Source organism: Eriocheir sinensis, chromosome 16 (assembly GCF_024679095.1).
Source record: "Eriocheir sinensis breed Jianghai 21 chromosome 16, ASM2467909v1, whole genome shotgun sequence".
In the NCBI taxonomy this organism is placed as follows: Eukaryota; Metazoa; Arthropoda; class Malacostraca; order Decapoda; family Varunidae; genus Eriocheir; species Eriocheir sinensis.
This window is the reverse complement of record NC_066524.1, coordinates 4,952,541-4,976,929: the sequence shown is the minus strand read 5'-3', so window position 1 is coordinate 4,976,929 and position 24,389 is coordinate 4,952,541. Positions and strand designations below refer to the sequence as shown.

The 24,389-nt window shown below is 43.4% G+C and overlaps 3 protein-coding genes across 3 annotated transcripts in view; 1 reads left to right on the top strand and 2 right to left on the bottom strand.

Annotated features, from left to right (window-relative positions):
• Positions 1 to 1,450: 1,450 nt before the first annotated feature.
• Positions 1,451 to 3,356, bottom strand: LOC126999204 (uncharacterized). The gene has a single exon (XM_050861533.1). The coding sequence runs from the start codon at positions 3,127 to 3,129 to the stop codon at positions 2,008 to 2,010; it is 1,122 nt and encodes a 373-aa protein (XP_050717490.1). The 5' UTR covers positions 3,130 to 3,356; the 3' UTR covers positions 1,451 to 2,007.
• A 1,359-nt stretch (positions 3,357 to 4,715) lies between these two features.
• LOC126999203 (uncharacterized) lies at positions 4,716 to 6,316 on the bottom strand. The gene is made up of 2 exons (XM_050861531.1): positions 6,247 to 6,316; positions 4,716 to 6,128 (listed from the first exon to the last, which is right to left on the bottom strand). Exon 2 carries the CDS (start codon positions 6,107 to 6,109, stop codon positions 4,865 to 4,867), a length of 1,245 nt encoding a protein of 414 aa, XP_050717488.1. The 5' UTR covers positions 6,110 to 6,128; positions 6,247 to 6,316; the 3' UTR covers positions 4,716 to 4,864.
• Positions 6,317 to 15,227: 8,911 nt separating this feature from the next.
• LOC126999205 (uncharacterized) overlaps positions 15,228 to 24,389 on the top strand; it is a 50,179-nt gene continuing 41,017 nt past the window's right edge. The window contains exons 1-2 of the mRNA XM_050861534.1: positions 15,228 to 15,457; positions 23,462 to 23,604. Of these exons, the coding sequence (XP_050717491.1) occupies positions 23,484 to 23,604 (121 nt within the window). The 5' untranslated portion in view covers positions 15,228 to 15,457; positions 23,462 to 23,483. The remainder of the gene's footprint in view (positions 15,458 to 23,461; positions 23,605 to 24,389) is intronic.

Genomic DNA, 24,389 nt, shown 5'->3' with positions numbered 1-24,389 from the left:
TTACTGTGTGGGTGTGGGTGTTAGTGTCCCTCTATTACTGTGTGGGTGGGTATGTTAGTGGCCCATCTATTACTGTGTGGGTGTGGGTGTTAGTATATCTATTACTGTGTGGGTGTTAGTGTCCATCTATTACTGTGTATGTTAGTGTCCATCTATTACTGTGTGTTTTAGTGGCCCATCTATTACTGTCACTGATAGGTGCTACACTGCCACTCGTGGTAGGTAGACAGGGGTTGCCAAGTATAGGTCATTGAGCTTTTTGCGAACCCCTTACGTTATTATGTTCTTACTAAACACCGCGCGGGGATGCCCGGGGTTAAATTAGTCATATATTCATTGTTCTTATCATTATATATATCTTGAATTTTGATAATTAGAAAAGTACACGAGACTTACCTTAGGTCAGTTGAGGTGTACTTATAATTTTGCGAAGCAAATCGCCTCGGCTGGTTGGAAGCCTTCACATGAGAAACAGGGGCGTCATTTCAGATTTTTCTTGGGGGGGGCAGAGACAGTTTGGTGAGCAAAGAGCTTCATCAGCTTTCTCTCTCTCTCTCTCTCTCTCTCTCTCTCTCTCTCTCTCTCTCTCTCTCTCTCTCTCTCTTTATATATATAAATATATATATAAATATATATATATATATATATATATATATATATTTATATATATATATATATATATATATATATATTTTTTTTTTTACTTTTTGTAAACCACATAAGCAAGGTTTTTCAGCATAAATTATATAATCTCACTACTGTTCATTTACCTTATCATCACGGGTTCACTGTATACACGATGTCCACCGCTCACACAACAAATCACGCACACTCATCTAGCTTACACCCTCACTGTAGATCCACACACACAGCACACAGTGACACAGGGGCGAGATAGAGATGGGGAAAGTACTAGGCTTGGCACTCTCACAGGCCCCCACCGCGACGTCACCAGTTCTGAGGCCTACCTCCTAAACAGGATACAGCTCGTCTGACTTTGCTGCTCCCGGAACACTAACTGCCGCTCAGTGTTGACTGTTCACACACACACACACACACACACACACACACACACACAACAACAACAACAACAACAACAACAAAATAATAATAATAATAATAATAATAAAAAAATATATATATATATATATGTATATATATATATATATATATATATATATATATATATAAATATAACTAAATCCAGCTGCTGTTACTTCTTGAGGCTTCGCTGGTAGGGGGGGCAAACTGAGGCTTGGGGGGGGCAACTTGAGTCTTGGGGGGGGCAACTGCCCCAACAAATGACGACGCCCCTGATGAGAAAGCTTCACGCGCCGCCGCCAGATCAGACTTTGACATGTACGAACGCCCACATGAAATAAAGGGTATCTGGTCTTGTGATTAGTAGCGTAATTAGTAGTGTAATTAGTAGCGAAGGGTGGGAGAGGAGGGCATGTGAAGGCTTCCAACCAGCCGAGGCGATTTGCTTCGCAAAATTATAAGTACACCTCAACTGACCTAAGGTAAGTCTCGTGTACTTTTCTAATTTTACTTCATCAAATCGCCGTTCGGCTGGAGGAATCCTCCACATGAGGCTTTGAAGCCATGTGGGTGTCGTACCTTATGTGTATCGTGAATTTTGGGTAATAATAACCTTATTGGAAACAGATAACATCATATTGACCTTGCAAATACATGTATGAGCATGTACATATAACAAAATGACAACTTGACCTGTTGAGGACTATGCAATTGGAACAATTTGTAGTAATCCATCATCCCCAAATAAAACCTTAAAAATATTAATCCGCTGTCACTTATGACTCCCAGTAGTCTCTGTAACCCGGGCTCACCAGTACCTTGTGTAAACATAACATATTTATTAATGTATGTACATAAAGATTTGCATGTAACATGTAAACATAATCTTAACCTAACTTTGAGGCCCACAAAAGCAGCTGCATTAGAGTCAAACATGGGCATCCAAGCTGCTGTCCGCTGATGTACTTATTCCAACACTGCCTCCTGAAATGCATCTGTCCCTGTGACAATGTGCTTGTCATAATAAGTTGCAAAGGTGGTTTCCCTTGACCATCCTGCTTTTGCCATTATGCATTCAATTGGTACAGCCATAGCTTTGGCTTTTGATGCCGCGGCTGGCCTCACACTACCTGCTGTGAAAGTGTTGGTGTTTACCCCAGACATATTAAGCATAGTTCTAAGCCAACGTGCAATAGTGTCTTTAGACACTGCTTTATGTGGTTTGATGAAACTTATGAATAATTTAATGTCATTGAGTTGAGTGATTTGTCGGTGTTCTTGTGTGGCTTTAATGTAGCATTTCAAGGTTTCACACACGCATAAACTGGCGTCCTTTGGATAAGCCTGAAACTTAATTCTACGAATGTTGTAGCTAGGCCTACCCTGCTTAAGAATTCCCCCCAAAGGCACAGAAATGAAGTCATCTCCTATAGTAATGCCATTTAATACCAGCAAGTGTAACGTCTGTACTCTGGCAGCTTGTGTCAGTGCCATCAACATCACGAGTTTTAATGTGACTTCTTTAAGTGACAGGCTTTTCAGTGGGTACATCGTTCTCAGTTTCTGCAAAACGGGCTTAACATCCCAAGTTTCTGTGTACCTGGGTTTGGTTGGTCTCAAATTGAACACCCCTCTCATAAAGCGGATCACCAGAGGGTGGACCCCTGCCCTACAGCCATTGACTACAATGCCCAATGAAGATAGAGCACCTCTTGCTGTGTTGATACTGTCATAGCCCACGTTCCGGTGGAATGTTTCCGTTAAAAAGTTTATTATTTCTGGTGCAGTGGGATTAACGGGATCGATATCCCGTCTATGACAAAACTGGGCCCACCTTCTGATGTGTGGCTTGTACTGCTTCTCTGTGCCAGGTTTCCAGGATGCCATAATGATTTCTGCGCCCTCTGCAGATACGCCCTGTTCTCGTAGGGATTCCCTGATAGAAGGCACGCCATGAGACTCGTGTGTTTCAATAGCGGGTGAGGTTCTGCCGTAGATGGGTGCGTCAGCACATCCTTCCCCATGATCAGACGAGGGTGATCGACCAGCAACTGGAGGAGAGTGCCCATCCAAGGCTGCGAAGTCCATAGTGGCACCACCATCCACCCTTTCGCTACCTCTGCTTTTAGCTTTTGCAGGCACCTAGTAATTAATGAAAACGGAGGAAAGATGTAACAAAGTTGAAACTGTGTCCATTTAAATGAGAACGCATCAAAATATTTTGCCTCTGGGTCTGGTTTCCACGAACAGAACGTGCTTACTTGCTTATTAATTCTAGAGGCAAACAGATCAATGGAAGGAGTACCAAACACTTGAGATAACTCCTTGAAGATGTTTTCACCCAGTTTCCATTCGTGTCTGTCATTAATTTTACGAGAAGCTATGTCTGCAATAACGTTGTCTTTACCTGGTATGTGCGAACAGATGATCCACGAGTTGTTTCCCACACACCAGTCCCAAATTTCAATAGATATGTTGTTGCAAGTTTGTGATTTAGAACCCCCCATTTCGTTGACATACGATATGGCAGTGGTGTTGTCACAGAAAACCTTTATGTGCCTGTCTCTGAGTTCAAGTGTGAATGTTTGCAGTGTCAGGAGAATGGCTTTGAGCTCGAGAGCATTTATGTGTAAATGTTTTTCCTCCCTTGACCAATTACCACTCACTGTCTGTTGGTCTAGGTGACCACCCCAGCCTGAGCGAGATGCATCCGTGTACAATTCAATATCTGGTCCTGTTCTGAAAATTTGTCTGTCCTGAATTGAAACGTTATTTATCCACCAATTCAAATCTTCTCTCATGTCATTAGTGATAGTCATTTTCCTGTTAAAGTCACCTTTCTCTTCCTTTAAGGCAGCAATCTTTGCTGCTTCTAATTTCCTGTAATGAAGCTTACCGAGTTCCACTGCTGGGGTGGCAGCTACAAGCATGCCTATCACTCTAGCTACCCCTCTGATGGTGTGTCGTTCCTTGCTCAGAAGGGCCTTACAACCTTGTGTTACTTTATCCAGCCTGCGTTCAGGCAAGTAAATTTTCATACCCTCCGTGTCAATAACATTACCCAAGTACTCTATGCACTTCGTAGGAATCAGGACAGATTTCTCTTCATTAATGTAGAACCCCAAACTCCTCAACAAAGTGATTGTATCATTTATGCTTTCAAGACAACCTGACCTTGTACTGTGAATGATAAGCGTGTCATCAATAAAACTGGTGATCCTGTAACCCTTCTTTCTTAAGGTAGCAAAGACAGGTTTCATTAATTTGGTGAACAGTCTTGGCCCCTCTGAAATTCCATTTGGCAAACATGTAAATTTGTAAACAGTACCGTGCCAGGTGAAACAAAGAAATTTTTGTTGTTCCTCTGCAACCTTCACTGAGTAATAAGCATGCCTAAGGTCCACTGAAGCCAAATAGTCACCCGCATGAATAAGTTTGATTGCCTGCTCAAAATTCTCCATTTTGAAATGTTTGTATGGGATGTGTAAGTTTAACTCTTTCAAATTAAGCACAAGTCTGTATTCACCATTTGGCTTCTTCCTTAAGAATATTGGGGAAATAATTTGATCGTCAGTCCTTTGAGTAACCTGAATGTCCTTGAGTTGCAAGAGCTTGCTAATTTCCTTAGAAATGCATTGTTGCTGTTCCTTATTAAATGGGTACTATTCAACCTCTTTAAAGTAAAGATGTTCTATGTCCTCTACACTGATATTAAGGTGGCAATGCTGAACAATGTCCAAAACAAATGGGTCTTGTGTAAATTTCTGCCACTCAGAAACAAAATAGTGCAGTCTACCTGCTTCAAAGTCCTTACTTGCCTCAATTACTGACGAGCCTTGTGCCCCCGGCCTTTCGCGTTTTTTGGATCCGTGTCCTGCCTCGCCTGTGCAGGTCGTTGATTGCCCCTGTAGCCTGTCCTCGGCAAACCATAAGGCTGGAACCTGGATGAGAAGCTCCTGTTTGGTGCTTTACTCCAAGAACTCCTCGTCCTCCCCCCAGGGAATCGCCAGGCCAAAGAAGACTTCTTGGTGGTAATCTTGTGCTTAAGCTTCTCCGCGTCTTCAATATTCTTGGCCGACTGTGACACGTCATCTCCAAAGAGGAAGCGGGTCATAGGCACCCTGTCTGAGCAAAGGTGCGAGTACTTACGGTTTATCTCCCGTTTCATGACCAGCCGCCTTGCTAGGTTGTTCCTGTGGTTTGCATGGCCCAACAAAGCCAGTGCGCCATTAATCATTCCGACCTCGCGAGCCACCACAGCGTTCCCCTCATCAGTAGCTACCTTGTCAAGTACCAAGAGGGATTTTGTAATAATGGTCGCCGCTCTCAGGATGTCCTTGTTGACTTCTTTTAGGCGACAGTCTGCCTTCCTAGCATCTACTCTGAGGGCTTCAAACACCTGCGTGTTACATTCCACAGGTGCGAGTGCGTGACAGTTGGCCGGCCTCTTCACAATGTCGTCCTCACAGATGTCCTTGTAGTCCTCCTCCCTCATGCCGTTGTCGAACACGTAATTCACCATGTCCGCAACCTGTGTGTCAATATCCTCTGATACCAACTCCTGTGGACCAAAAGATTTGGCCCCCAGCATGAGAGCACTACTGCCTGGGGCAAACACTCTAATCTCACCATCCTCACTGCCTGAATCCATAAACCCTGAGAAAGAGCCAGGAGGAGGAGACAGAGGACGGCACGCATCACGTGATGTACCCGCACCCTCGTTCACCACAGGAGCCACACGAGGGGCAGGCTGCCTGTCCTCCTTTAGCTTGTTCACCTCACCTCGTAGCTCCGAAATGGCCTCCAAAACCATGTTCCAGGGGGCAGGTGGGGACGGGGGCGCAGCTGGCCGAGCACGCCTGTGGGGCCGAAGTGGTTTATGGGCACCTATCAGCTGATACGAGCGCCCGCTACCACCATGACTGTTACCAGGAGCATGTGGCCTCATCTCGTCCTGCGACGATCCCGAGCCCCCTGAGGCAAGGTATGGTTCACCTCGCCTCGACTCCGAACGTGGCCGTGGGGACACCTGTTGAGGGCCCCCAGCTACCCGGGACTGATCAGACATGGCCGGCGGCCGGCGCAGCCTGCCGAGACAACACAACACAAATAAGTCGCCTTGCAGCCCACCCACTATTGTAGAAACAGCCACTTGCAAGGCCCTGCCCGCTCCTAACATAGGATGACGGGCAGGAGGCTCTGTACCTGCGTAACAAGCACGTGGCCTATTGGTTGAGTTGAAAACCAGGACGGAGCCCTGCTGACGTCCTTCCGGCGTGGCAACTGTGAAGCAACTGATCTGGCAGGGTTGCCAACTCTTGTACGACAGGCATTACCAAGTTCGACTCCAGTTATTACCAGATTCGTCATTTCATTACCAAACTTTTTAATTATTGCTAATTATAAATCCAATGTACATACAAGTTACACGAATAATGCTACTGACTGGGATAAGAAAACTGTGATAAGAAATAAACTTACTGTGAGAGATGCCATGGGACAGATCAGCTGGTGAGTGGATCCAGAGGCAAGAGTTGGGAGTTATTCGTACAGAGCATTAAGGCCATCATCCTTACTACTCTGACAATCTTGACTTCTTGTATGTTCATACATACCAACATTGAATTTCTCTAACATGCTTTCAGTAATTATTAGATCTTTACAACATTTTCCAGACATAATCAAGGTTGTGCGTATCCTCAAAATAGCCTCCAACATCTTATGTTTCATTCGATTTCGCACTTTTGTCTTCACAGCATTAACATGGGAAAAAATCCTCTCAACAAGTGCGTTGCTCACTGGCGTTGTCAATGCTGCCAAAGCATATCTGGCCAGAGCTTCATATGGCTTTCTACCACCTTCTTCATATTTCTTTATTGAAGCCCAAAAGTTAACTGGATCTTCTGGGATTCCAGAGCTGAAGACCTCTTCATTATTCCAGGGATGATAAAGAATTTTTCTGTATTGTTCTTCACAAAGTTCAAGAGATTCTTGGAGGTGAGGAAATGGAAGTTCATTGAATTTTGGTCTGTTTAGCTGGGTAAGGACATTATGTGGGGATAACTTGCTTAATTTGTCAAACAGTCCTCTATTCTCTGGTAGCCTCATCTTGACTTGAGACACAAGTTCAACAAGCATTTCCTGGCACCGTTGTTGTATGCTTTCCAGACGAGAGGCCATATTTTTGCTGGAAAGAAGTCTGTTGCATTCCATGGAAAATTTGGCTCCAAAATCAGTTTTATTCAGTGGTAGTAACGTGCCTTGCTCACTGTAGATTCTGTTGTGAAGAGATTTATAATGCATATCCAATTCAAGAAGCAAAGAGGATGGACTGGCATTGTTAGACTGGAAGAGTGCATTCACTCTTTCAAATTCTGTAACCAAGGGTGAACTGAAGACAAAGTACAAGTAGTTGGAGTCGTCGCAAAACATTTCCCACAAAAGACGAGCCTTGTACCTTACATCTTGTGCTCCATGGATGCTGGCACAATGAAAGTAAGCTTTCAATTCCATCCAGTTAACTAAAATGTTGAATAGCACTTTTCCTCTGACTAGCCATCGTGTTGTGGAAAGGGTTAGAAATGGAAGAGGTATGCCATGCCTTTCTTCACCAGTATTCATGGTCTCAAACAGCATTTTGTACATCTCACGCCTTAATGTACTTTTTCTGAACCACTTTGGTACTTCTTGTAACATGAAACCAAGGTTAGAGGGAAGTTTATCAAATCCTTTTTGTATGCACAAAGCTAGACTATGGCAAGTGCACTGCATTTTTATACAATGTGGAGCCTGTACCTTAATGCGAGACCATAAGGAATTATTTTCTCCGATCATGTTGCTGGCGCCATCACTGGAGAAGCCAATGCAGTTTTCAATGGCAATACCACACTTGAGCAAAAGATCACTAATTGCTTTAAATAAAGCTTCACCTGTGGCCTCAGTAATGGGTACCAGTCCCAAAAAAGCAGATACTACCTCATTTACTGTTTCATCAAAAAATCTTAAACACACACATATGTTCTTGTCAGCAGATATGTCAGTGGACTCATCAACTAGAATGCAGTAATACTTTGCATTTATCACTCTCTTGTGTAAATCCTCTTCAAGGCTTGGTGAAACAACATTGGTAATTAGCATTGAACATTTGGTACGGTGAAGCCTTAAATTTGCAAACAAACTTCCAGCACTACTATTTTCCTTCATTATTTCACTAAAGTGATCTATACACACAACAGGAGCATGACAACTCACTGCAACTGCCAACTGCAACTCAGTTTTCTTGAGAGATTCACTTTTCTGAAGATTTTGTCTACTTGTCTGAAAAACATTTGCTCTTGTTGATGAAACAGCATTAACCCGTTGTTTATGATCTTTCGATTCTTCGTGCACCTTAAGCGTGGCCTTTCGTGGTTGCAGATTTTTATTACACACTTTACAAAAGGCATGTTGCGATCCATCCTTTGCTTTAGTAACCCATGGGTATTCCTTTTCCCATGCACTGTGATAAGTTCTTGTAGAGTCATACGTGCCTTTCCATTTAGACATGTCGTATCACCAATGTTATACTTCCAAAACCTAAATCACAAGCACCACATACGATGGCAGGATGAAGACTGGCTCGCTGTTAGGCGTGTTGTCCGTGGGCCTGTAAGAGCCCCGTCCCATACTGGAACTGAACGTGTCTAGCGCCTCTCTCTCTCTCTCTCTCTCTCTCTCTCTCTCTCTCTCTCTCTCTCTATATATATATATATATATATATAATTTTTATTCCTATTTCTTTACATATTCACTTATTACCAAATTTTTACACTCCCATTACCAGATTGCCAAAACACAGTAATTCATTACCAAACTCGTTTTTTATTACCGGATTGTGGTAAATCTGGTAATGAAAACTGCCAGTTGGCAACCCTGAATTTCTGGCGGCGGCGCGTGAAGCTTTCTCATGTGGAGGATTCCTCCAGCCGAACGGCGATTTGATGAAGTAAAATAGATGTATATACTGTATGTCCATCATCATTTGGCAGCATAATGGATAGTTATATAACGAAGCCTAGCCTCACTCTCCAGATTTTTGCATATTCACTTAGATTGGGATATGAAGATGGGACCCAGCTAGCAAAAAATGTGGGCCCCATGTGGGCAACATATGGGAAAATGTGGGCAAAAATATGGGTTCCCATTTGGGCAATCTTGGTGGGCCCCGGATAGGTAAATATGGGCCCCACATTTGTCCACACGGACCCCAGATGGGGGATGCAACAGGGTATCTGTGTGGGGCCCAGGTGGGCAGAGTGGGCCCCATGTGGTAACCATATGGGCATGCACGGACAACATTCCCCTAGATCAGTGTTTCTTAAAGTGTGGTCCGCGGACCCCCAGGGGTCCGTGGAATGTTCCAAGGGGTCCGCAGGATAATTTTTAATATCGATTTCAGTCAAATTTTCGGCCAAAACGTCATAAATTCCTATTTTTGTAGCACCAAATCCTGATGGCTTTTTACAGTGGCTAAGTCACATTGAAGATAAGCCAGTAATAAATAATTCAGTTGTAATTTCAGTATATTATGACCTGCAAACACTTTCAAACTCAAGAGGAAAATTATAATAATAAAGGGTCCGCTACATGAGTAATTTTAATAAAAGGGGTCCGCTGCACAAAAAAGTTTAAGAAACACTGCCCTAGATGCACAGGATGATAGTTCCTGCCGCCCGAAGATCCATTGTTGGAGCTCAAATGATATCCCTATATGTACATCAGTTTATTGCCTTGTGTTGAAAGTAATTTCCTGGTTTCAAATCCTTGAAAGTCAAATTTCAAGGATTTGAAACCAAGAAATTACTTTCAACAAAAGGCAATAAACTGATGTACATAGGGATGTCATTTGAGCTCCAACAATGGATCTGTGGGCAGCAGGAACTATCATCCTGTTGGTCTAAGTACAGTATCCATGCTTATCAACCCGAGGCAAATTTATCAGGCAGATGTGCCAACAACATAGAATACACTCCATGAGAGCACAGTAAGAAAGCCCAGTCTTGGCAATGACCTTTCTCAGGGGCTCTGGGCTGTTCGGCCAGGCAGCCTGGGAATCACCAACAACAACCCGAGGCAAAAAATATGTACTTAAAACTAAATCCTGGTTTATTGCTTTTTGAAAACTACAAAAACACAAGTTATTTTTCATCCTACTGAAAATAATGCACTGGTTCCAAAGGCCATGAATAGCCAGCCAACCAACTAATTCTGAACATGGGTTTGCTGGAAAATAGTAAATGAAATTACTCAATGCAATAAAATCAACACATATGAATAACAGCAGAATATATGATTTGTACCTGTCTACTACTTTTGTGCAGATACATAAATTGCTTCTCCTAAGAGCACGAAAGCCCAGCTGTCTCAGGGTCATGCCACTCAAATGTGGTTAATACAAAAATATAACAGGGGTAGGTGGGTGTGCAAGAGCTATATAAAACAGCCCATACTGCACAACTAAAACAACTTCAAATAATGTCCTCATGAAGAAATACTCTGATTATTGCAATTTGGATTACCAGCAGTCACTATATACACTTGACGGAGCGCAGAAATCAGTCCAAATCTTCTACATTTGATTCAGTTATGGCTTTTTTTTTTTCTTTACAACAAAGGAGGCAGCTCAAGGGCACAAAAAAAGAAAACAATATTAAAAAAAGCCCGCTACTCGCTGCTCCCCCCCAAAAAATCAAAAGGTGGCCGAAAGCAAGGTCAAATTCGGGAGGAGAGGTGTCCTGATACCCTCCTCTTGAAAGAGTTCAAGTCGTAGGCAGGAGGAAATACAGATAAAGGAAGATTGTTCCAGAGTTTACCAGCGTGAGGGATGAAAGAGTGAAGATGCTGGTTAACTCTTGCATAAGGGGTTTGGATAGTATAGGGATGAGCACGAGTAGAAAGTTGTGTGCAGCGGGGCTGCAGGAGGGTGGGAGGCATGCAGTTAGCAAGTTCAGAAGAGCAGTCAGCGTGGAAATATCGATAGAAGATAGAAAGAGAGGCAACATCGCGGCGGAATTTAAGAGGTAAAAGGCTATCAGTAGGAGGAGGAGAGCTGATGAGACGAAGAACCTTAGCCTCCACTCTGTCCAGAAGAGCTATGTGAATGGAGCCCCCCCACACGTGAGATGCATACTCCATACGAGGGCGGACAAGGCCCCTATATATGGATAGCAACTGCGTGGGGGAGAAGAACTGGCAGAGACGGTACAGAACGCCCAACCTCGAGGAAGCTGATTTAGCGAGAGAGGAGATATGAAGTTTACAGTTGAGATTTTGAGTTAAGGATAGACCGAGGATGTTTATTGTTGAAGAAGGTGACAGCTGAGTGTTGTCGAAGAATAGGGGATAGGTGTTTGGAAGATTGTGTTGAGTTGATAGGTGGAGAAATTGAGTTTTTGAGGCACTGAAGGACACAAGGTTCCTTCTGCTTCAATCGGAAATGATAGCAAGGTCTAAGGTTAAGCGTTCTGCAGCCTCCAGTCTGGAGTCGTGTACTTCCTGTTGTGATGGTCTTCTATTGAAAGAAGTTGAATAATGCAGAGTGGAGTCGTCGGCGTACAAATGGACAGGACAGTTTGTTATGGAAAGAAGATCATTGATGAATAACAGGAAGAGAGTGGGTGATAGGACAGAGCCCTGTGGAACGCCACTGTTGATAGGTTTAGGGGAAGAGCAGTGACCGTCTACCACCACAGAGATAGAACGGCTGGAAAGGAAACTGGAGATAAAGGAACAGAGAGAGGGATAGAATCCGAAAGAGGGCAGTTTAGAAAGCAAAGACTGGTGCCAGACTCTATCGAAGGCTTTCAACATGTCTAGCACAACAGAGAAAGTTTCACCGAAACGGCTAAGAGAGGATGACCAAGAGTCGGTTAAGAGGGCAAGAAGATCGCCAGTAGAACGCCCCTTGCGGAATCCATACTGGCGATCAGATAGAAGGTTAGAAGTGGAAAGGTGCTTTTGAATCTTCCGGTTAAGGATTGATTCAAAAGCTTTAGATAGACAGGAAAGTAAAGCTATAGGGCGGTATTTTGAGGGATAGGAACGGTCACCCTTCTTAGGCACAGGCTGTACAAAGGCATACTTCCAGCAGGAAGGAAAGATAGATGTTGATAGGCAGAGACGAAAGAGTTTGACCAGGCAGGGTGTCAGCACAGAAGCACAGTTTTTAAGGACAATAGGAGGCACTCCATCAGGTTCATAAGCCTTCTGAGAGTTGAGGCCAGAGAGGGCATAGAAAACATCATTAGGAAGAATCTTAATAACAGGCATAAAGGAGTCAGAGGGGGGATGAGTAGGAGGAATATGCCCAGAATCGTCCAAGGTGGAGTTCTTACAGAAAGTTTGAGCGAAGAGTTCAGCCTTAGAAACAGGTGAGACGGCGGTACTTCCATCAGGGTTAAGGAGAGGAGGGAAAGAGGAAGAGGTGAAATTGGAGGAGATATTTTTGGCTAGATGCCAGAAGTCAGGCTTACCCTCTAATGATACCCAAAATAATAGTCAATAAAGCAAACCTCCTCCTACCATGCCTAACAGTATATAGCTAGGAAGTATTATAACATGAGGCAGAATTTTCAGTAAAAATTCTCTCACTAGTCTCAGTCCAATTGCAGACAACAACAAATAAATAGGGCAAGGTCAGGCCTATAACTATTAACACACAGCCTACATATATACATCAGTACCCGGTAAGTAAAAGAACAGATACAGAGTAGATAAACATGTACAGTAGGCCTACTACATGTACTACATAATAGTACCTACAACATAGAATACCCACCAAAGCAAGGGAAAATTCGGTACAATTAATGAACAACTGGCACCTAAATTAAAATTATTGTTGCACATCCACCTTTTTCTCCTCACCTGTACGTCAGTTGGCCACCACCGGGGGTGTCAACAGCAACAATCCACTACACATGCAATAACACTAGCTGGCAAGTGCACACTCACACCAACATACAATTTACAGGCACTCACTGCACAGAGTGCACCCTCGTGCTCACTGCATTCCAACCAGAGTTAAATTAAGTTAGATTACATTGGTTTTAGTTAGGTTAGTTTTAGTTACATTAGCAGGAATGGGTGTGAGCGTGAGGGTGCACTCTGTTTAATGAGGGCCCAATTTACGTAGGTATACCATCCAAACCCGCACTCACACACAAGGAATAACCACTCACACTTACTCACACACCTATATAGATGTGTATCGATCTAGAAAAAAAATGTACACACTGAGACACATATGTTTCGCCCCAAACAGGTTTTCTCCTGACGATGTTAAGAAAAAAAGACAACTGCACACCATTACACAAGTAATACGAGCAACATACGTACCGTACTGTACTACACCACACAAAACACATCCACACACATCATACTGTTAGTATTAGATGCAAACGGCAGGTCAGAGCAACAAGGAAATCACCAAAGACGGGGGAGGGCAAGAGCGATCTTACTGTACACGTGTTCTTGTCGTGTATTTGCTGGGGCCCGTGAAGGCTGTGGTACCACAGCCTCTAGGTAGTGCCCCAAAGGTGCAAGTAGCAGGTGGATGACTGTTTGACTTCGAGTTGCTCCGTTTTCTTGAGAAAGGTTCTGGCGAGTTTCAGGATCTTGAAGGCCAGGCCAGGGTCTTGGTTACCACTCAGGCGGTCAGATACTGTGGGTCTGTGGATGTGGAGTGAGGCCAGTGAGTGGCATGTGTTCCCAGTGGAAAAAACTAAAACGTACCATAAAAAATGATCAAAATGTAAAATTGTACCACATGGCTGAAAAAAAAGTATCAAAAAAAGAATCAACCGGTAATTTTAGGTAATTTATATTTTACAGTGAGGAAATTACTTAAATATTATTTTTTTAACTCTTATACTCCTACGTCTGGCAGTGATGTAGGGTGTACACAGTCTGCAGTGTCTAATTGCAGCATGATGACTTGTATGGTAACAGAGAGAGAGAGAGAGAGAGAGAGAGAGAGAGAGAGAGAGAGAGAGAGAGAGAGAGAGAGAGATTAAAACTTATAATTAAGATAACACAGACAATGTAGAATTTTAATCTATATGTGGAAAAACAATACATTTGGTATAGATATACAATTTATTACATATCTTACAAAATAATATCTATGCTTTTGATAAATTAACGATCTTATAGCATTCTATGTATAATTCAATGTATAGTGAATGTTGTCCATCATGATGACAATGATATATGAGAGTGCCCCAATACTATCTACCATTTCACAATGCTATCCAGCTCCTTCCTAAATAAAACTGTTTTATTTCTTAACGATATACTTACTTAAAGTTTAAAATTAATTTATTATACGTGGCCATTATGCACCATCTCGAAGAGAAAAGAAACATTATAATTTGCCCAAAAATATGTAGCCAGCTAGTGCCACATTATTCTCCCGAGTGGTCTCAACTATATGTAACCTGACCTAACCTGACATGAAATTATCTAACCTCATAACCTATAATGGCCATGCAGTATGTACTCCTATACTATTGGTTCATCCTAGCTGATGCAGATATGATAAAACAACAAGAATATTAGTTATATAAATCATGTCAGAGTAGCTTCGCTTTAATCGTTTCTATGATTCCATGGCGCAATAAATGTTATTTAGTACTATTTCAATATTATGTAAGCTTTGCAGCTATATACTTCATGCACACACTATCACGAGAAATTAACATTTTAGCATGTTTAATGTCTTTAATTACCTAATAGTACTTAAAAAAAAAAACTTACGCTGTTGGGATTTCCGTTTGTCTCCTCGATCGGTCCTGTACACGTCTTGCTCTTGTATCCGGCTCAGCGTCACCGGGGCAACGCCGTATACCCTGCCCCATCAGCTGCTGTATACTCAGATACATGATTTTAACGGGTCACAAAAACACAGAAACACTGATCTGCGGTAGAATATATACGTAAATACAAATTTATACCGGGACTTTTACTTTTTTTCACATTTCCCTGGATGCATCGGTGAGACGAAATTTGGTAAAAAAGTATCAAATTTTTCCTCAATAATAATTTCGTACCACTTTAGCTTAATGTCGTAAAAATGTACCGCTACCGACAAAAAGTATCAAAATGGTACTTTGTACAAAGCGTATCAGCTCAAAAGAAGAAAAGAGAAATCTCCAGTCCCCTGTGACATCAAGATCAAGATCACAGCAGTCGCCTTTGCGTTTGCGGCCTTCGCCTCATTCTTGGAAGTCATCAGCAGCAGCCGCCGCCTCCTGGAGTCATTGTTAAAGTGAACCAGTGATTATTACTCCCATGGTTCTCCCCAGCATGGTGTATGTGTGGCCAGCAGCGACCTGACGGGATTCAGTTCACTTTGCAGTCGCGGGAGGCACACTTATTAGGGGTGAGTCAGGGCCTGAACACCAGTCCTGGGTTGTTGAGGAGAGGGGGGCCACTGATTTTGCGACATTAACTTAATTTCTGGGCACAATATGATGCTTTTCAGGTATTATTTCAGATTGTCATCCGTCTCACAGCAAAGAACACCCTGGTGCTATGTGGTGTATTTTGTGTCTTCTCAAGAATTATTATCAAGGAGCAACAAATTATTTAACAGCCAATATGCACAGGTTTTTATTTCTAGGGATCTCACTTATAATCAGAGAGAGGAACTGCGGAGAAAGAGGGCTGCCAGTCGTACTGACACAAGTTCTTTGGCAGGTCAAGAAACCTGATCAGGTACGGTAGTGGCTCGGGTCTTGTTGCGGCTCCTGTGTCCTCCGAGCCTGACCCCCTTGTCCGTCCTAGTACTGTTGGTGGTTAATCTAGCTAACAACTGCTTCTAATATACCGAAAAAATAGCATGTGGAGTGCATAGGATACTTCATATGCTTCACAATTGTTAAGATTTTACTTACTGGTCATACCAGTTAACTGTGTAAACGGCTTAATTAGGTGGGGATGCCTTGAAAAGTCCAGTGATGTTGTTTGACACAAGGGCTTCCTGGGCAGACTGAGCCTCATTGCTGCCCCACACCACCACAGAAACTTGTTCCAAGTCAGTAATATCAAGAACGCGCATGGATCATTATGATTTCGGACATAAAACGGTCCTACGTTATTTTCTTCTCTATATTAAAGCAAATAATGGCGCAACTATTTGTATTTTATCATTTTCAAGGACTATACACTCAGAAAGTATTCATACGCGTGGGTATACCGCGCTCTGCCACGTCAGTCTTCCACCCGGTGCCATGATGGTTGGACCGATACTCTTACTCCCTCAAAATATCATTCTACTTCACCTCTTGGTAAGTGTTAACTGAGTATTTAACCTCTTTATTGGTATGCATGTAGTTTGACAAAAGGACCGATTACTATCCCAAAACCGAGTCGAACAGTGACACGGGCGCTTTGTGAATAGCGGTTGCATAAAGCTGTGACAAACACGTGTCAGAAACCAACTGGATATTGTTCAGCGCGTGCTACTCATAGTTTAAGTAAAATGGAGGCGAGTGACATAGCAATCAGTACGTCACTCCCGGGTCAGTTGACAGCAGGATGACAGCTGTCACAAATCTGTTTTATTTTGAACCCCAAACTACTCGGTAACAATGATCTAGCATTAACTTACAAGAAGTGGATGGGTTAACCGTCAGTTTTGTACCATTTGTTTTTAAGAAACATGACATTTCCCAAGAGTTGCTCGATTATACTGATTGGGGCGGCTGCGGTGGGGGGTGAGGGGGTTCCACTACGCTGACCATTCAATTACATGCCCAACACTCGTCAACAGATCCGCTGCGGTGGCTGCTAGGTTATATTGGAATAGATTACAAGAGTATACGTTAGGGATTTACCTTACTTTAGAGACTAGGAAATTTTCCCTATTTCGCGATTTTTTAGGGACATTTTGGAAGCCCATTTTTCAGTGATTTGGCCTTCCACCACCAAAACCACGGTTCCCTACAAGGATTAATCGAGGTAACTGTTGTTTCTAATACACCGAAAAAATTTGGAGATTCACAACGCGCCTCCAATATTGCACCCACGAGAAAAATAAACCTTTCCAAGCTCTCACATACTGTTGCACTTTTCCAGTTTTACAGACGCATCATCAGGTCATAATTTCACTTCTTCCTCTTTCCCTCCTCTCCTTAACCCTGACGGCAGCACTGCCGTCTCACCTGTCTCTAAGGCTGAACTCTTTGCTCAAACTTTCTGTAAGAACTCTACCCTGGACGATTCTGGGCATATTCCTCCTACTCATCCCCCCTCTGACTCCTTTATGCCTGTTATTAAGATTCTTCCCTCAACTCTCAGAAGGCTTATGGACCTGATGGAGTGCCTCCTATTGTCCTTAAAAACTGTGCTTCCGTGCTGACACCCTGCCTGGTCAAACTCTTTCGTCTCTGCCTATCAACATCTACCTTTCCTTCCTGGTGGAAGTATGCCTTTGTACAGCCTGTGCCTAAGAAGGGTGACCGTTCCAATCCCTCAAACTACCGCCCTATAGCTTTACTTTCCTGTCTATCTAAAGCTTTTTAATCAATCCTTAACCGGAAGATTCAAAAGCACCTTTCCACTTCTAACCTTCTATCTGATCATCAGTATGGATTCCGAAAGGGGCGTTCTACTGGCAATCTTCTTGCTCTCTTAACTGACTCGCGGTCATCCTCTCTTAGCCATTTCGGTGAAACTTTCTCTGTTGCGCTAGACATATCGAAAGCCATCGATAGAGTCTGGCACCAGTCTCTGCTTTCTAAACTGCCCTCTTTCAGATTCTATCCCTCTCTCTGTTCCTTTATCTCCAGTTTCCTTTCCGGCCGTTGTATCTCTGCGGTGGTAGATGGTCACTGCTCTTCCGCTAAACCTATCAACAGTGGCGTTCCACAGGGCTCTGTTCTATCACCCACTCTCTTCCTGTTATTCATCAATGATCTTTCCATAACAAACTGTCCTGTCCACTCATACGCCGACGACTCCACTCTGCATTATTCAACTTCTTTCAATAGAAGACCTTCTCAACAGGAAGTACACGACTCCAGACTAGAGGCTGCAGAACGCTTAACCTCAGACCTTGCTATCATTTCCGATCGAAGCAGAAGGAACCTTGTGTCCTTCAATGCCTCAAAAACTCAATTTCTCCACTTATCAACTCGACACAATCTTCCAAACACCTATCCCCTATTCTTCAACAACACTCAGCTGTCACCGTCTTCAACACACGCGGGCAGGGTAGCGGCATGTGGCAGGACAGTGTGAGTGCGAGTGAGTGGTCGCTAGCCAAAGGTTTTTCACACCCTCCCGCTAGCTCGCTGCCATCTCCCTTTCCGAAGCAGTGTCGCTGCCATACGCACGATGTACGAAGTCGCTCGCATATACGCTCGCATACACCGCGACCCCCTGCGTTTGACGAGGGTATGCGAGCGCATACTGCGATGGTTTCTCGCTTAACCGTGCGAATAATCGTGCGATTTGGCCAACATCGCAGACTTTCTGCAAACTTTTTGAACATTTCAAAATGTTCAGGTGACGGGCCGGCACCCACAAGTCGTGCAAACTTCACCGCGTGACTATTGCAACTAATCGCAGGGACGTCGCTACAATGTCGAGCGTATATGCCGATTTCAGAAATTTTCAAAATCGCCAACCGTCGCAGAGCGAAATCGTGGATGTGTGATCCCAGCATAACCGTTGTTTCTACTGGTAACGCCCGTACTAGGGATTGTCATTTTGGACCTTTTTCTTTGTCCCGGGATTCCGGGATATAATTAACCCTAATCCTGGGATCCCGGGAATAAGAATAAGAGCTAAAATATGCTTCATTTATTACTTTATTTTTGTTCTGCTTCTGAATTCCAATGCGAATGACAGTGTAAATTATAGTTCATTATCGCTGATAAAAAAATAAAAAAAAGTTTCCATTTATACTCAGTGAAATGAAAAGAGTACTTAATGACAGAAAATGTAGTAAAAATAAATGAAGAAAAAATTATTTATAATATGAACTAAATGATTAAGAAGTACCTTATAGAAAAGGGAAAGTGTGCTGCTTTTTTTTGTAATTTTGTTCAGTTGTCACGCTCATCTCAGTGCCGTATACATACAGCAACGTGGAACATGCAGACATGGTGTTCATTACGAGCTCTGTTATGGGTAACGGGAGTGCCATGGCTGCTTTATAATACTCAAGAGAATACCTAAACAGGAAGTCCTTCCTTCACACACACACAAAACATTCCTCACAGGACACCCTGTATATAAATATAAATAGAACCACAAGTCCACAACCATCCTGTAGTCAAATTTGCCCCTATTTTTGTACTTAATTTCATCCCGGGATTTCCTGGGATATGCAAAAATATCCCAGGATTATTAAACCTTGAAAACTGTCTGGGATCCTGATCCTGGGAAACAAACCCTAGCCCGTACGCCCATCCGGGAGCGAGTTGTCAGTTGTCCGTAACCTGGTGTCACACTGGGCCTTTTTCTTCCCACCGCATTGGCGGCAGCTTGGGCAGCCGGCAACTTTTCCGGGTGTGCCTCACACACATAAGGGGAAATTAGAAGGGTGGGGGGGAGGGGGCAGAAGGGAGAGTCAGGTCATGTCATGACACACACACAGAAAGGGAAATGAAAAGGGTGGGGGAAGGGAGGGGCAGAAGGGAGAGTCAGGTCATGTTTTGACCTGAGTCAGGTCATATCCTGACCAAAGCCCTGATCTGACTCTCCTTTCTGCCCCTCTCTCCCACACCATTCTCATTCCCCTTCTGTGTGTGTGTGTGTGTGTGTGTGTGTTTGTGTGTATTTACCTATTTGTAGTCTGCAGGGCCCGAGCTAAGCTCTGATAGTCTCGTCTCCTTATCTACATTTATCCAGCCTTTCCTTCATTTGAAGGACACTGCTCGCCTCCACCACCTCTTCCCACAAGCTGTTCCATGTGTTAACACTTCTATGTGTGTGTGTGTGTGTGTGTGACAAGGCAGGACATGACCTGACCTGGGTCAGGTCATGTTAAGCCTTGATCTGACTTCTTTCTGCCCCATCCTCCCCACATCATTCTCATTTCACCTTCTCTGTGTGTGTGACAGGTATGGACATGCATGTCCTGACCAAAGCCCTGACCTGACTTTCCTTTCTGACCCTCCCTCCCCACACCCTTCTCCTTTCTCCTTGTTTTCATCCTCTCTCTCTCACCTGTCACTAGAGGGACTCATAACCAGAGTGAAGCTACACACCTCTCGAGTCGGGTGCTTGCGTGGTATTGAGGCTGCGCCGACTTGAACCAAACGCGACAAGGAGGCGGCGGGAAGTTCAAATGCGGTTACCGTGTTAATAAGTCTCTCTCTCTCTCTCTCTCTCTCTCTTGCCATAGCCACAATGTTTGGAGGAAAATGTCCAGTGTGGTACTACCTTTTAAGGTAACATGCATGACGCCGATGGTAAGTAGACGTGACCCGTACTTGTCAAAGCGGCGCGAAACTCGGGTTGATAATGCGCGAAAGCCGGGATGGTAAGAATTTCGGACTAACCGCGAAACTCGAGAGGGTAGTATATATCCCTCCCATCCTGCTAGTTTCCAAGTTCTGGCCATTATATCATTGACTCTGGTTTGTGTTCTGAACTTGGTTTTCATGGGTCTTGTGCTGCCTTCCACATATCTTCCTAACTTAATCACTTTTATCTAAACAAGAGGTACCTGTATGCTATAAAAATTAGTTCAACAATTTTTTGCTCCTGTAACTGAACAATAAGTGAATGAACTCAAAAGTTCTTAGCTACATTACTGTGGGCAGTACATACATGCAGGATAGATGTGGTGAGGGCACACAGGGCGTCCACACGTCTTGCACCACTGCTGTGTCTTCTGTCGTCGATCCTTGGACACAGTGAGCACCATACCACGGGATCTCTGTTGTCTGCCAGCATTTGGAGGCCAGGGTCAGGTGCACTGCCAGGTAGAGGGATGTTGCAGACAGTGCTGATCAGCATTTTGGAGTCTCTTGAACACCTGACCTTGCTGAGCCTTTTTCCTGCCCATGGCCTCATGAGGCAGAGTGCCAACTCCATCTCATATTTGCACCTGGCCATTGTGGTACCACCATGTTTCATAAATCCACACTGCATATTTCTTTGTCCAACTTGCACTGGGGTAAACTTTAGTCACATATTTGTTTGTTCACAATGTGGTCGGGTAAAGATTTCCTCACCAATATTTGTACGTCCACCAGCACTGGGGCAGATGTTACCTCCGTCCCACCGTACACCACCCCACAAGTGACCAAGTGCAGAGACACTAACTTCTTCCACCAGAGCTCACGGCCCAAGCCCGAGAGACACTGCTGCATTGGGCCAATCAGTGTTCACAAAAATAAAAGCCATGGGGTAACTTCTTCCCCACGACCATGTTCTAGGGTTAAAATTGATTGATTGATTGACTGCTGCCTCTATGTACAACTACTTGAGGGTGCATCACACTGAAACGTGGTAATTTCCGAAAATGGTTGAATATGAAATTGATGTTTCTAAAATTCGACTATGATGATGGCAACAATCTTTGAAAATTTTGTTAAAAAATCTGTTTTCTAAATGTTGTTTTATTATTGAAGTAGATAGAAATATTGCAACTGTTCGCAACCCTCATACACAGACTCTCCAACTTTATCAGTTACTAAACCAAAGACTGATTATTTTGTGTGCAGAAATTAAATAATTGTTTTTATGGAAGATTCAGACATCTTTCCATGTGTCTCAGCAACTTTTTAGTTTGTTAGAGCTTCATCAGTGGTCTGGACCGCTTTACTGGGAAGCAGCATGTTACTGGCTGGCGCAGCCTTTTCTTCTTTCATCGTGCATAGACTACACAAGTCTACCTCTAGTTAATAAAGAAGTTGATACAGTACTGCAGAAATGCTGTCAGATGAGCATCAACTTATTCGTGGAACAGAGGAGAAAAGAAATCTGAGCATCTTTTCTACACTGCTCATTGTCAGATGAGCAACCCCAGCCTGGACTATGCCCTGAGACAGCTGACAGCTGGTGTTTCTACCAGAGTGCAAAGGCTAACAACAAAATCCCTCTTAGCCACAAGAAGATGAAGGTCCACTTTCTTATGCCAACAGAACTCAGGCAAAAAGTATGGGGAGAATACAAAGAGCTAACATCTGACAAGCTATTACCTGCCTGCATGCTGGGGAAAACTCAAAACCCTGATTAACACATTCACTCAAGGATATGGCTCTTTTGTCCTAAGTACACAAAAGCAAACAAGTGGATTCTGGACCACGCATTGGTGGAGGCAGTAAGTGACCAAAACATCGGCTACGAAGAAGGATACATTGGAGAATGACTTGAGTCCCGTCAAGCACAGTAACCACCACCCACCTCAAACAGTGGGACAGGAGGCGCAAAGTAAACAGATGGTGAGACGGAGGATGAAGGAACATGTGAAGAAGGATGGTGGTGGCGAGCAGTACATGCCAGGGTACTTTTAGCTCGGTAGCTGTGGGGATCATATTTCTTAAAGGCTCCTCTAAGTGAATTAATGAGAAAAAATCATCACTCACACAAATCATTATATAGTATATATCATTACATCTTTTGATCAGTTTATACATATTCTATTTTGAGGGGTTTCTGTCAATGCAAAAATTTGGCCTGTCGCTGGTACATGGTAAAGCCACAAATTTGGCCCGTCGCTGCTACCGGGTTAAACTTTAAATGGAGCAGCGGGCATGTTCCGAAGTTTAAATCCCCGATATCTCAGGAGTGCTGTATTTCTAATGAGAAGGACATGTTTCAGTTACTTCTCAACCAATTTGAATGCATCTTTTTCTGTTGTATTAAGGAGAATGTTTTCTAGTTTTGGTATGGACTGAAATAAATGTATTTAGTTTCACATTTTTTTATTATTTTTCCCCATAAAATTCCTACTTATTTAAGGTATCCATGATTTTAAAATTAAAACAGAGAAATGGAGCTTCAAAGGTAAAATTGAGTCTCCCAAAATTTTTTTATTTCAGTTATCCTTTCAATAGCAACACAAGGAAACACAAGGAAAACTCATTTCACAGACCGACTTAACGGCAAGCTCGAGTAAAATGACCCCTTGCTTTCACTTATTCTTTGCGTTACTATCAAAAGTATTTATTTATTTTCTTCAAGAAGTACAGGCCTAACACAACATTACAAACGGTTTGTTGCATAAATAGGCCAAAGCAATCAATTGAGTTATGATGTTACCACCAGGAGTAAACTATACAATACACCCTTGAACAGTTGAATTTATTTTTCAGCAGGACACATCATTGCCTAAGCGGGCTGACTTTTTTTTACTTCTGCACAAGTATGTCTTGTATTCTCTGATTTATTTATTGTGATTAATTCTGCATGTATTATCGTTCAGGTGTTGAGTGCCAGTCGCAGCCATGTTCCATCGCATGTTTGGTCGCCGTAAGTCTCCAGTGAACGAGGAGGAGACTGCTGAAGCTGTGGAGGCATCCGAGGAGAAACCTGAGTACATCATAAATGATGGCTTTGTTGTTGTAGGTAAGTTTATCGCAAGTGATTTAACCCGTCCGCTGTGATTGGCATGGATTTTGTTTTCACTGGTAGCCTGGTAACATATACAGTCGTCCCTCAAATAGTACGGGGGTTAGGGACCCAGGATCCCCGTACTATTCGAAAATCCGTATAAAATTAGTGCCCCCCCTTAGAAACACTCCTGGGCTTTGTTTGAGAGAGGGAATCGGGACTCTCGGAACGTCCCGAGTGCTCTCAAATGCGTGACGCGGCAGCACGAGTTGCCAACTTGGCACGCCTGCTGGCTCCCGGCCTTGAGAGGTGGAGCGCTTTCGTGCTGTGATGACGTCATCAGCAAATATGGCTGCCCAAACAAACACATATAAGTGGTATCTTCTCGCTACGGCAACGTAACTCATCCCAAAACTTAACTTCTCCTAAATTTGAATTCTTCTGCACGGTGAACACCTATCTCGAACGCTTTCGGGTGCTTTCAGTGGGTGTCATGGTAGAACAGTGTTGCTACTCACGCCATGGCTACTTGGTGCGACGAGCGGAAAATTTTAAAATCCTAAAAAAAATCTTCCATGACAATCTGTATAAAACCGAAACCGTACTATTGGAAACCGCACAATTTGAGGGACGACTGTACTCCCAGGTCTTTCTCTGCCTCTGTGGTGGATAGTGGAGAGTTTCCCATGTGGTATTGGTATACTGAATGCATGAATACATTTTTATCGGCGTCGCAGATGCCGATCAACAGATTGTCCATCTTGTTGTTGTTGTTGTTCTCTTCAAGTTGTTTTCCTGGC

What these genes read in the sequence shown, in the direction of transcription:
- LOC126999204 (XM_050861533.1), bottom strand. Translation starts at nt 3,129, where the DNA reads ATGGACTTCGCAGCCTTGGATGGGCACTCTCCTCCAGTTGCTGGTCGA.
- LOC126999203 (XM_050861531.1), bottom strand. Translation starts at nt 6,109, where the DNA reads ATGTCTGATCAGTCCCGGGTAGCTGGGGGCCCTCAACAGGTGTCCCCA.